The sequence below is a fragment of the Sander vitreus genome, chromosome 14 (genome assembly GCF_031162955.1).
Source record: "Sander vitreus isolate 19-12246 chromosome 14, sanVit1, whole genome shotgun sequence".
Taxonomy (NCBI): Eukaryota; Metazoa; Chordata; class Actinopteri; order Perciformes; family Percidae; genus Sander; species Sander vitreus.
This window is the reverse complement of record NC_135868.1, coordinates 22,091,278-22,103,722: the sequence shown is the minus strand read 5'-3', so window position 1 is coordinate 22,103,722 and position 12,445 is coordinate 22,091,278. Positions and strand designations below refer to the sequence as shown.

The 12,445-nt window shown below is 41.8% G+C and overlaps 1 protein-coding gene across 1 annotated transcript in view; it reads left to right on the top strand.

Annotated features, from left to right (window-relative positions):
- The first annotated feature begins 3,072 nt into the window (after positions 1 to 3,072).
- Positions 3,073 to 12,445, top strand: part of adcy2b (adenylate cyclase 2b (brain)) — a 47,886-nt gene continuing 38,513 nt past the window's right edge. Inside the window, exons 1-2 of the mRNA XM_078268460.1 lie at positions 3,073 to 3,719; positions 11,516 to 11,713. Of these exons, the coding sequence (XP_078124586.1) occupies positions 3,456 to 3,719; positions 11,516 to 11,713 (462 nt within the window). The 5' untranslated portion in view covers positions 3,073 to 3,455. The remainder of the gene's footprint in view (positions 3,720 to 11,515; positions 11,714 to 12,445) is intronic.

Sequence of the window (12,445 nt, the reverse complement as noted above, 5' to 3'; positions counted from 1 at the left end):
TCAACAATTCGTTTTAAGTTCTTACACCTGTGAGTAGCTCCTTACATTTCGATGTAGGCCTAGCTACATGGCTTTGTGGGACAACACACTTTTTCATAGCAGACTTTCCACTGGTCATACATAGCAGGAAAAGCAATTGTGTAATTAATAACTCTGAATCAGGCAACCTAAATGGAAATAAATAATGTTGTTAGACCCAGCTGTGCTGTTCCTACTGTGGTATGTCAAAATGTCTGCCCTGAAAAAAATAAACTATAGTATCCATCAACAGCACACTGGAAATACTGACATTTTTGAGTATGATTGATATTGCCATTTTCCCTAGCTAAATACATTACTGGTAAGGATGCCCCCTGGGCGCCTCCCTAGGGAGGTGTTCCAGGCACGTCCAGCTGGGAGGAGGCCTCGGGGGAGACCCAGGACTAGGTGGAGGGATTATATCTCTAACCTGGCCTGGGAACGCCTCGGGATCCCCCAGTCGGAGCTGGTTAATGTGGCCCGGGAAAGGGAAGTTTGGGGTCCCCTGCTGGAGCTGCTACCCCCGCGACCCGACCCCGGATAAGCGGATGAAGATGGATGGATGGATGGATGGATAAATACATTACATTTACACTTGTCATCAAGTTTAGCATTTGCTAAATAGGCTAAATATAATGTAATTGACCTTTTTCATGTCATAGTAGGAAAAGCACAGGTGTATTCAAAGCCATTAATGATGGCTGCATTCCACTTAGGAGAGGTCCTGGTATTGTTCATGCTGACTCACTGAAATAGCTTACTGGGATACTTGATGGAATTGATCGTTAAGGTTATCAATTTCAGCTGTGCTTTTCCTACTATGACAAGTCAAAAATGTCTGCTGTGAAAAAGCTCCATACATTCAGTATTGAACTGGGGGAAACTATACAGTATGTCTCTGAAACCCAGTGGTCATAAAATTGCTGTTTGCAGCTTTGATTATATGTCAGTTATTAAATTGATTAGTTTTTAAACGTGTCAGATTAGAATCAACAACCAATTTCCAATTTGTGGTGTATGACCAAATACCTTGCTGATTGCAGCTTTGATTTAATGTCAGTTATTACATTTATTCGTTTTAAAAAATGTGTCAGATTAGAATCAACAATCAATTTCCAATTTGTGGTTTATGACCAACTACCTGCAAACCTAATGAGATTCCCATCAGCCTTAGCTGTACTTTGTGTCTGCTTATTGGCAAACATTAGCATGTTAACACACTAAACTTAGAGCATTTCAACACGGTGCACTGAGCATTTTGGCATTGTGATGTTAGAATTTTGCACAAAGCCCCGCTGTGTCTAACCCTGCATTCATGGGGTGTCAGAATATTTGGAAAAATTTGTTCCCAACTGGCAAATTCATGTGAACGCCACACTCAAAGCTGGATAACATCTCAGAAAGTGGGCAAAAACTTGACACACAACTTGCTGATTTGAAGTCATATTACGCAGAATTGGGGCGAAAATAAATGTTGAATTCTATGAATTCACATATTGTATATCAATGATTTGCTCACATGTAATTTGTAATATGGTGTTAGGTTGTAACCATTCGTTGTAGTGACCCAGATTAGTTAAAAAAAAGTTATTTATTAGCATCAACCTGATAACAGGTCAGGTAAAGCAATATTGTAATGGTTTTAGGGAATGTCCTGCTGCAGCAGCAAGTCTTGGACAAAATCACTAATATAAAGCTTCAAACTGGAAACAAATACTGGAAACAGCTATCAATGTGTTGTTTCAATGCTATGAGCAATAAAATACAAGACATTCTTGTAGCGTCCATGTTGTTTCGACTTTACAACCTAAGGTTAATAAACACACCGAAGTTGGAAGAACGACTTCCCCAACTCGGGAAGCAGTTTAATGCACCATAGGTACAGCCTCACAAAGCCACAAGCAGCATGGCTGTACAGTCTGTTCAATTTGTATAAGTTGTTACCAGTTCGCCCACAGGGCGGGTGTATTATCCACTATGGATGATATGTTTGTTGCTTTGCGTATGGCTGCCTGTAAGATTTAGTGCTCTGGGACAGAAGCTCATTCTGTTTGGATAAAGTCAACACTCATCATTTATCTGAAAATGACTTTCGGTTCTATGTACAGTAATTAGCATTATTAGACAAGCTGTAATGCTTGGCCTCAGCATACACACTCTTTCTGTCTGGTTAGATTGTGCATCTGACACATGGATGTGGCACGGCCATTTCACACTTCACAGAGCATCACATGTAGCATGGCAAGAGGGGAGAGAGGGTGCCCGCCGTTGCAGAACAGGAGTTGAAGAGAAATCGAGAGAAATGAAAGCTTGGAGGAGGAGAGGAATATTGGAGTTTATCAGATCTTATTTTACTCCCACCGCCGACATACACAGTCGCGCTCAAACTTTCACTCATTACAAGCTTTATCTTCCCGCTCCTTCCCCCACGTTAGAAGCACTGATCTCTCTTCCTCCCACACTCTCTGTCTCCTGAGGTTTTTCCCTTCCTCACTTTGTTTCTTCTTCCCCTTCCTCCCCGTCCTTCCCCCTTCTGTGTTTTGTTTCTTGCCCATCTTTTTATCTCGTTGCCGGCTGCTGGATGGCATTTTATTCTTTCCCTCCACACTCTGTTGCTCTTCTTAGTTTAGCATAGCTGTTACAACCCTTCTCGCAATCTCACTCTCTCACTTTTGCTCTGCTTTTCACACACACACACACACACACACACACACACACGCATACAAACACACACACTCTCTCTCTCTCTCTCTCTCTCTCTCTCTCTCTCTCTCTCTCTCTCTCTCTCATGTAAATTGTGAAAGACTCTTCTTTTTTCCACACCTTGCGCACACACACACACAAACACACACATTTTGCCCACCAGCTCTCCCCACCACACACATTGGTACACACCCTTTCGCTCTCTTTCCCTCCCTCCCATTTATACACATTCTCTCTCTCCCTCAGCTCTCTCTCCCTCTCATTTCTCATCTGCACCTCAGCAGAGTAACATGTTGCCTCGTCTGAGCTACAGCGCCGTGCAGTAAGCAGATGCTGCCGGCTCTCTCTCTGACTGACCAAACATAAAGAGCAAATAAGAAGGAGAAGCAAGAGGAAGGAAACTGAAGTCTCATCTCTCGCCTCTCGTGTACGACCACTTTCGCTGGAAGGAAGAGGAGGAGGTAGAGGAGATCGGTTTTCACACTGTCCTGACTCAGTTTGTCATCTCAAGCAGAGCGGCAGAGGATGCAAGGGAAAGAGGAGGAGCTGAAAAGTTGGCTGTCTTTAACTCAGTTGTCCAGCCATCACTCACAGCTGACCAAACTTTTTTTTGCCAAAGAGGAAGAGAAGGTGGACTTTTGAGGGTGAAGAAGCATCCCTCACCCCAGTTACTTTTGTGTGCACAGGTTTTGTTCAGAAAGAAAGCAGGACCGTCCTTCCAGAGGCAGCTACCCATGTGGCAGGAGGCTCTGTGGACCCGCGGACGCTACCTGCTGGAGAAGAGTGATGGCGCTGAGGGTGCCGAGGGACCCGAGAGCCTGGGAGACGGGTGCCCGGGGTTCCAGGGTGAGGTGTGTGTGGACGGTGAGAAGCCCCAGGACTGGCTGTACGAGTCCTACTACAGAATGAGCCAGCAGCATCCGCTGATCGTGTTCCTGCTGCTGATCATCATGGGAACCTGCCTCGCACTGCTGGCTGTGTTCTTTGCCTCAGGACTTGTGAGTAATTGTGTGTGTGTGTGTGTGTGTGTGTGTGTGTGTGTGTGTGTGTGTGTGTGTGTGTGTGTGTGTGTGTGGGGGTGTGTGTGTGTGCAGAGGTAGTCTGTCACACAGCACGTCCGTGCCAATAAACAGGAAATGTTATTACTGTTGTGAATGTCAACATTTTCACAAAAGTAACAAACAATATAATCAGAATCAGAAATGGTTTATTGCCAAGTATGTTTGCACATACAAGAAATTTCACTTGGTGATGATTTGGTGCATAACAATAAACGCATTGCAAAAGTATGAAGACATGATATACAATTACAATAAGTAAATTTACAGAAGAAAATGAAAAAAATATATCTGTCATTCAAGTGAATAATCACAGTCACTTAGTTGCATTTGGTCACATTTACATGTTTTGCTCTCTCGTCATCAGAAATCACTTTTTTTTATTAATAGGAGAAGAACTTGAAGGTGCAGTCAGAGATTCTAATCCAATACACAGTCCGATAGTTGTCCGTTCTGTGTGTTGAATTTAGTTAATATACTGTAGTGTTTTTATGCTGTGGAATGCTGCACAGTTCATTTACAGTACCATAGCAGATTCTGCATGGCTACAAGCATATGCAATTATCATGTAACAGATAGAAGCCCTCTTGTTAGGATCACTAAGAGTGTTGGAATAAAAAAAGAGTTTTGGCTCGCACGAGACTTAATTAGACAGGGAGGCCTATGTGCATGTGTGTGATTATGTGTGACAACATGAGAGGCTGTGAAGCGGCACTTTAAATTGCAATGCCGGGTTTGCAGAGTGGCTCAAGAGCGGGATGAGAGTTTAGTTTGCAGCTGTGTAGGTGTTGGTGCTTTTGTCAAATGAAAAGTGGTGTTTTGGACACAAACACTCAACCACGAACACAAGCTATTGTTTCTCAAGTCCTGCTTTTATGTTTTAATGAAAAAGCCGTACAAAAGGAATCCCACTCATTTCTGTGATTGTTGTTGTTTCAAAATGATTGTTTTGCTGCTATATGTTCCCGACTATGTGTAGCCTTATGCCTTTCTCTGTGTGTGCGTCATGCGCTCTCTTCAATCAGACCCTGGGGTGGGGGGGGGGGTGGTGGGGGTGACCAGTGTCTGATTGAAGTGACAGAACGCCCAAAAACGTTTGCACGCGCTCACAAGCCGCATGCACAGCTGGTTCACTGTTCACTGACATGCATACAACATGAAAAAGGATGAGTTCAGTGACCATCCATCCAGTGTGTTTTGGAGTCTGTTTAGTGACACTGAATTATGAAGGGAGTTATTTGATGAAGTGTCATTACTAATATTGGGAAGCATGACCCCCCTCCCCCCACAGCAATTAAGCGCTCGCTCGGGGCTGTCACTAAAGTCCTGTTACATTCACTTGAACCCCATAACAGGGTCGTTCCCAGGAGAACCTCCACCTTAATCGATTTCTCTACTTCTATTTAAGACAAATCAATAGAGCTTATTGCCCCAGCCGGTCGATTTAATTCTCCTTTGTCTTCGTGGGAGGGGAGGATGTTGTTGTAAGTGCTCGGGCTTTATCAGTGAGCCAGCAGAAACTCAACCAAAGCAGCACTAATGCTCCCAAAATTACTGCACACTTTTATCTTTCTTCACAGATCAGGGCTGTAGTGATCCCATACTGTACAGTGTGTGTGTGTGTGTGTGTGTGTGTGTGCGTGAGTGTGTGTGTGTGCGTGTGCTGTACGTATATGTACGCTTGCATACATTTTCCTGGTTGTGACTGTGTATGTGTGTTGTTTGGGTGTGTTTCTGAGGAAGTCTCTCATTTCCTTCTCAGACTTATTCAGCATTGTTTTTTAGAAAATAATAATTCTTGTTCTTTCTTCTTGCCTTAAAATTGTATTGATGTGAATCTTTGTTTCATTGTCACGTCAAATCTCCCTGGAAGTAACAGAGACATTGGACAAATGTGTGATGAGGTCTTAATCTGAAGTATTTGGTGTCTGTGTTGTATTCCTACTATTATGTGTGTGTGTGTGTGTGTGTGTGTGTGTGTGTGTGTGTGTGTGTGTGTGTGTGTGTGTGTGTCTTGTGTTTTTCAGTTTATGCTCATTGCAACACATATTCTTGATGTTATATTAATAACATCTGTAAACACTGATTTTAACATCTCAACATCTCAATGACAGATTGATAGATGCAGGGCAGTGAGAGCAGAGTATTTTTCATAATGATGGATCACCAATCCATTACTTGGGGGCAGGAAGGTGAATGAATGAGGTGAAATAGATGCTGTGACGTGACTGACTGAGGTGTGGTCAGAGCTGCAATACCACAAACCACTGATGTTCTGCACGCAAATACAGGACTTCATACAAAAGATGTGGACTTAAATATGGAAAGATTCTGACTTTTTGCCCATTTTGACTGGATAACAGATATTTTGTACCTTACCTCAGTATGTGCCATGAACAAGCCAACAATCGGTATAAACAAACCAAGACCATTATGTTGATCCCTTGAACTTTTCTCTCTCTGTTTAGGTAACACCCCCAATGACAGCTAAAGTGACTTTGGTGTCCAAAATAGGTGAAGTGCCCCTTTAAGGTTGCAAAATGATTTTAAAATGCCAAATGACTGTGATTTTAAATACAGCAGTAACTCCATTTGCTTAGTATTATTATTGCTGATTGGACCTTTAAGCTTTCAAGCTAACATTCAGATTTCCGTGAAATTCGAAGTGGTTCGATCCACTCAGCAATCCCACTGCTGTGCCCTCTTGCATGGATTATGAAATTACCATTTCTTCACACTGTACTGATGAAGTCCTCCCCTGGGGTGCTGTGATGAATGGATGTACGGTTACACAGTTGAAGTAACAAAACCTCTCAAGATCTCTTAAGTACAAAAAATACATGATTAAAGTAATGTATTCCGAAATATTATACTGTATATTGTAAATGTGTTAGTGTGTAAATCCACCAGATTTCATGACATAAGGTCCTCTATACAAGTGATCAGGACATCACATAGGGTACATATTATGCTTCAAACTAGTTTTAATAATTTCTATCAACATCTTTTGGAGAGCAGAGTGCAGAAATCTGCAGTGAATGCTGCTTCATCATGCAGTATAAATATAGAACAGGCACCAATGCATGGGAAGTGCATACTATCATGATTTCAACACATGCTTCTGTGCCACCTCTTCACTTCTCTCTTTCTGATAATGTATTTGGTGTGTTTGTGTCATTTCTATGCTGAATAATCTCTTTTGGCTGATGCTGCTACTGCTATACCTCCCTCTTCCCCCTTTTTTTCCTCCCAGTATAATAGCTGGATAAGCCGGACTGGGCTAAAAAAGGAAATAATTGTTCTGGATGACAATGCAGTATATTATGGCAGGCAGGCGCAACTCCCTCCCTCTGTGCCATGTCGAGGGAAATGGCTTTAAATGGTTTCAAAAGAGTTTTAACAGGATTAGATGGCCTACAATCAGAAATGTGCAAAGAGCAAATGCTTCTTTACCTCAAATACATTTTTGACACAAAGCTCAACTAGACAGGTGATTCAGGCTTTAATATTGTCCAATCTTGACTTTTGTCCAGCAATATGGTCTAATGCTACATTGGATACATAAATGAATTACAATTGGTACATGTGGCTCTGCTGTGAATACAGAAAGAATGTTGTTGCAATGCATAATTGTCCGTTATTTTAAGAATAGTTACCCTATTCATTGTATCAAAAATACAAAGGCTCTGTTTATTTTTTTTTAATGATAATATATCATTCAGTTTAGCTAGGCATAGGTTACACTCTTCAGACATGCTATAATAGCAACAACAACGCCATCAAATGAACGATCATGTACTGAGTAGAGATGCACCGATAGACCGGCCGGTGACCGGTGACCGGTTTTCACGTGCTCGGCCATGACCGGCGACCGGCAGGTCAGTCTGACATATGCCGATTTCATGCCGGTCAATGCTACAATTAACTGACAACATAAGTTATACGAGTTACAGTTTTCAAGGACGCATGCACGCACGCACACACGGACGTGACTGTTTGGAAATTCTTCAGCGTGTGTGCAGAAGATAACAAGTTTGCAATATGCAACACCTGCAAGGAAAAAGTAGGGCGTGGAGGGACGACACCAAAAACCCAAATCACATTTTTTTTAGTTGGATATTGGATGTGAAAAGAAGGAAATGGTTCTAACATTGTACTTTAGATGTGTGTGAATTTCTCACACCAGGAGTAATTTATATAGTTCTATTTTATAGTGATCCATTATCTGTTAAAAAAATTTCCTATGTTCTGTGCAAAATGTTCTATTAAAGAAAAGTACAAAATAAATATTTGTGTGTGCTGTAAAGTGGTTAGAAAAAATGAAATCAGAATCAGCCTAGAAAGTTGTAATCGGTGCATCTCTAGTACCGAGCTATGTAGGAATGAAATGTACTCCCTTAATATATCACTTAAGAACACAGTAAAATTCGCTTTAAGATTTTAGTAAAACCGCATCTTTTGACTAGAGACAATGAAAGAGTTTAATAAGTTTTGAACAAAATACAAAGTGAGTTTAATTATGTTGATTTGTCTTGTGTGTCTTGTGGACTCTTTCATATGTTTTGATTATTGTATTGAATAGTGGCTTGTTACGGACCATATTTATGATTTGTAACATGTTGGACACTGTTGTGTGATAGACTATTTAAAATGTTCTGATTATTGCTTGTTGTGTGTGTTTGTGTGTGTGTGTGTGTGTGTGTGTGTGTGTGTGTGTGTGTGTGTGTGTGTGTGTGTGTGTGTGTGTCTGTCAGGGGTCAAATTGGGTGTCACAGGGGGGGACCCGGGGTATTTTATCAGGTATGCATAGAAAATCTGCTTAGAAGTATAGGAAATATTGGGTCGGATAGAACAACACACTGTAATTTTGCTAAATAAAACACATCACAAGTATTATTAATTTCAATTGTTTTTATTTTCAACAAATTGTGTATCCAAATACAATTTTCTATGGGCAAAAAGTTGGATAGTCATCATGGAAACATTAATTGGTCATGTGTCAAGGGCTGGGATGATTTTTTTCACAGAACCATATAAAAAATAAAGTGCAGTACAATTACAATAAACTTGCGTCAAATTTCAACATAGAAAACATTGCTGTTACATTACAGTTTTCAGATAATAGGAAACAGAACGGTAATAAAGTACAATACACAATTTATTTCTTACAGCAACAAGTGCTCTACAGAGAGTTCAATAAGTTTCTACTTCTAAACTGGACTCAACATTTCAACAAAGTACAAAGTTGCCATACAATGTGTTTTAAAAAGTATATATCCATTAACCAAATGGCAAAGCAGCAATTGGCCAAACCTGCAGCCAAGTGTACTTTGATCCAATGGAAATCACAATTGTCAGATTGAAAGCACTCTAGCCCAATGCATTGGGGGGGCACCAGGGGAGGCCAATCATATTTCAGGGGGGCGGGTGCCACCATGGGCCCCCCCCTCTAGACCCGCCGCTGGTGTGTGTGTGTGTGTGTGTGTGTGTGTGGGTGTGTGTTTTAGTCTAGTCCTGTTTATTCTGTAAAGTTTTGGTTATGATGTAAGCTGCGATGGTTGCATTGTCATTATGTAAAGTCTTTTTCGTGGACCCCAGGAAGAATAGCTGCTGCAATGCTGTAGCTAATGGGAAAGCTAATTAGCTAAACTAAACTAAGTGAAAAAAATACAGAAGTGGTGAGAGAGCGGCTCCCTACCTAACCTGCAGTTGCATGTTTGCGTGTGAGCATGTCATTTGGGCAAGATGTGGGTCTTTGACGCACTAACGTCCACTCAGGTATCCCTGCGGTGTTTCAGTTTGCCAACATGCTCACATCCTCATTGGGATTCAGTCTGCGCTCCAGGCTGACTGTATAGCTGGTGTGGCGTCAGCAGTTATGCCACGTTCTATTTACCTCGCAACTCGGTTTTAACGAGGTCAAGGTCGTAAACACGCCCCCTGACCTCGGATTTACGAGCTCGGAACTCGTACAACCTCGCAGTAGCCCGAGTTCAAAATCCAACATGGCTGCCCCCTGTATCAACAGTTGTAAAAAAGCTGCAGTAACATAACATTATAAGCACTTCTGTCTTATTTGTGTCACTAAATCAGTCGTTCACACAGGCATGTTCAACTTCTATCTGTGGACATGTTGTTACGCTGTTTGCATGCACAAAAAACGGCGTAATGCGTTGTTATCAACTGGTATTGCTAACAATAGCTAACCGGGCTAGAGCTAATGAAAACAATGAAAATCCGACTTTTAAATAGAACGTATTCAACTCGGGTATGACGTCATTCCCAGCATTCCAAGGTTAAATAGAACGCAGCATTAGAACCCATGGGATTCCTTCGCCAGACTCTGACTAATACTACCTGTGTTACATCACGCTGATACACTGATACACAGCACTCTTCTCTCTTCCTGTTTTCGCTCTGGACAAAATAGCTTCTGCTATTCTCAACAAGCAGCTCCAGTCAATAAACTGTGAAAACAGCCTCAAATTCAAGGTTGAGTCCGTAACATCTTTTCATTCTGTTGCTCCAGTGAACTGCATGTTCTCATTTTCTGTGCTCACACTAATGTTCATGTTACTGTAAAATCGGTGACAACTAATCTCACAGTGGCTTGCTAATTTAGCATATACAGCTGCTGGACCTGTCAGTGCAATCATGACTTTAGAATAACTTAAAATGGTTTGCATGGGTGTCGGGTAGGATCGAGTCTGTGAAGGTGTGCTCTGTGCTCAGTGTTTGGAAGCCCTAAGTCCTCTCGTCGATGGGATTTTTGCTAAATGTCTTTTAGTCAAAATCAGAAGAGGTACTTTCACCACAGAATGTACAATTATGTTTAGCGCACACACACACACACACACACACACACACACACACACACACACACACACACACACAAAGGTATAGGGACCAAAAGGCTAAAAGTGCTAAGGATGACGACATTAAAGGGGCTGAAAGGTGCTGCAGTCTCCTGCTGTTAACACTAATAATTTATCGGGACACAATCAAACTTCACCTGAATCTTTCCAGATAACTGCACAAATGTTGGTTTATCATTTTGCAGTGTCTCCATGTAAGAACATTTCATTGACCCACAAACCGTGAAAGTTTGGTAAAAATTAAGTGTAGTGATTGATAGTGGAAACACACTTTCAACTGTAAAAAAAAGTTTTAGTCAAAGAGAGAGAGATAGTGTGTGTTGACAGCTTCTAAATGCTGACTTTGACAGTGTGAGCGCAGAAGTGATGCTGTGGCACATTCTCTGGGCTCAGACTGTCTGCCGAACTGTGTGCCGTCTGTTCATCTGATTGTGTGTGTGTGTGTGTGTCAAGGACTGAATGTCCTCACTAGAACACAAAAATAGGGAGAATTATCCTTAAGTAAGCACCGTTTTGTGTTATTTTAAACTTGTTTGTTGGGTGTAAAAAGTTTGGGGTTAACATTATCTGTAATAAGTCTGGTCCTCCGTGCTAACATTGTAGCATACAATGTGCTGAGGTCGAGCATGATTCAGAGTTGTTATAAATCCACATGGTTACAAATTCACCCAGTGGACAGTTTTCACTAGTATATTTGTATTACAAATTGTATATGTTTGTGTGAGTGGCCTACTGAATATGCAAACAGGGAAATACTGCAAATCAGTGTGTCCAGATTGTGAATGTGTTTAACCTAAAACTGTATAAACCAATAATTCTCTCTCTCTCTCTCTCTCTCTCTCTCTCTCTCTCTCTCTCCAGAATACAGAGGACCACTTGACGTTCTTGATCACGGTTCCCGCTGCTCTCTTCCTCTTCCTGTCCATCTTCATCCTTGTCTGCATTGAGTCGGTCTTCAAGCGGATGCTCCGCCTCTTCTCCCTCCTTATATGGGCCTGTCTGGTCACCATGGGCTACCTGTTCATGTTCTCAGGAGGGATACTCAGCCCCTGGGACCAGGTAGATAAATCTATGTGTTTTATGAGTGTACCCGTTCTCACTCAAAACTCATCAAATACAGCAGCTTGGTCAGTGGCTCTCAGCATCTGATCATGTTAACTTTTTTCAACCTAATCCTACCCTAAAAATGATGCCAGAAGGCTGAAGCTGCATGTCCCAGGTGAAAAGTCCCCTCATGAGTTGATGATAAATATAGAAGACATGGGGAAAAAACAGCACTGTAGCCAGAGGCGGCATCAGCCGATTTTGCTGGGGCTTCAGCCCCGAATGTTTTGAGTGTAGCCCCGAATGTATGTTGAAAAGTTGACTGACAAATATGAAACCGGACAATAGCCTATGTAAACGTGCCTGATCGCCTGGCCATTCTTACCTGACACTTATTTCTCTGTGCCTGTCACAAAGCAATCCCTCTCCTCTCTGCTGCTCTCGTTCTCTCTATCTCTCTCTTTCTCTCTCTCCGATAGAAAGAGACAGTATGAGTGGGGAAAACTGTGGTAGCCTAATTGTAGCCTATATGCAGCCCTTGCATTACAGTGTTTAGCCTACATGTTTTGGGGATGACTCTAATGTGCTGGGGTTTCTGGTTGTTACATGCTACAAGGTGTAAAGGGGAATCTAACTCCATAAGGGAGTGAATACATTATATTATATATATTATATTATATACGAGTATAAGGTGAAAGAAAAGTTCAAAATAAGTAGTTAAAGTAGGCTACTCCTCCACGACTCCTC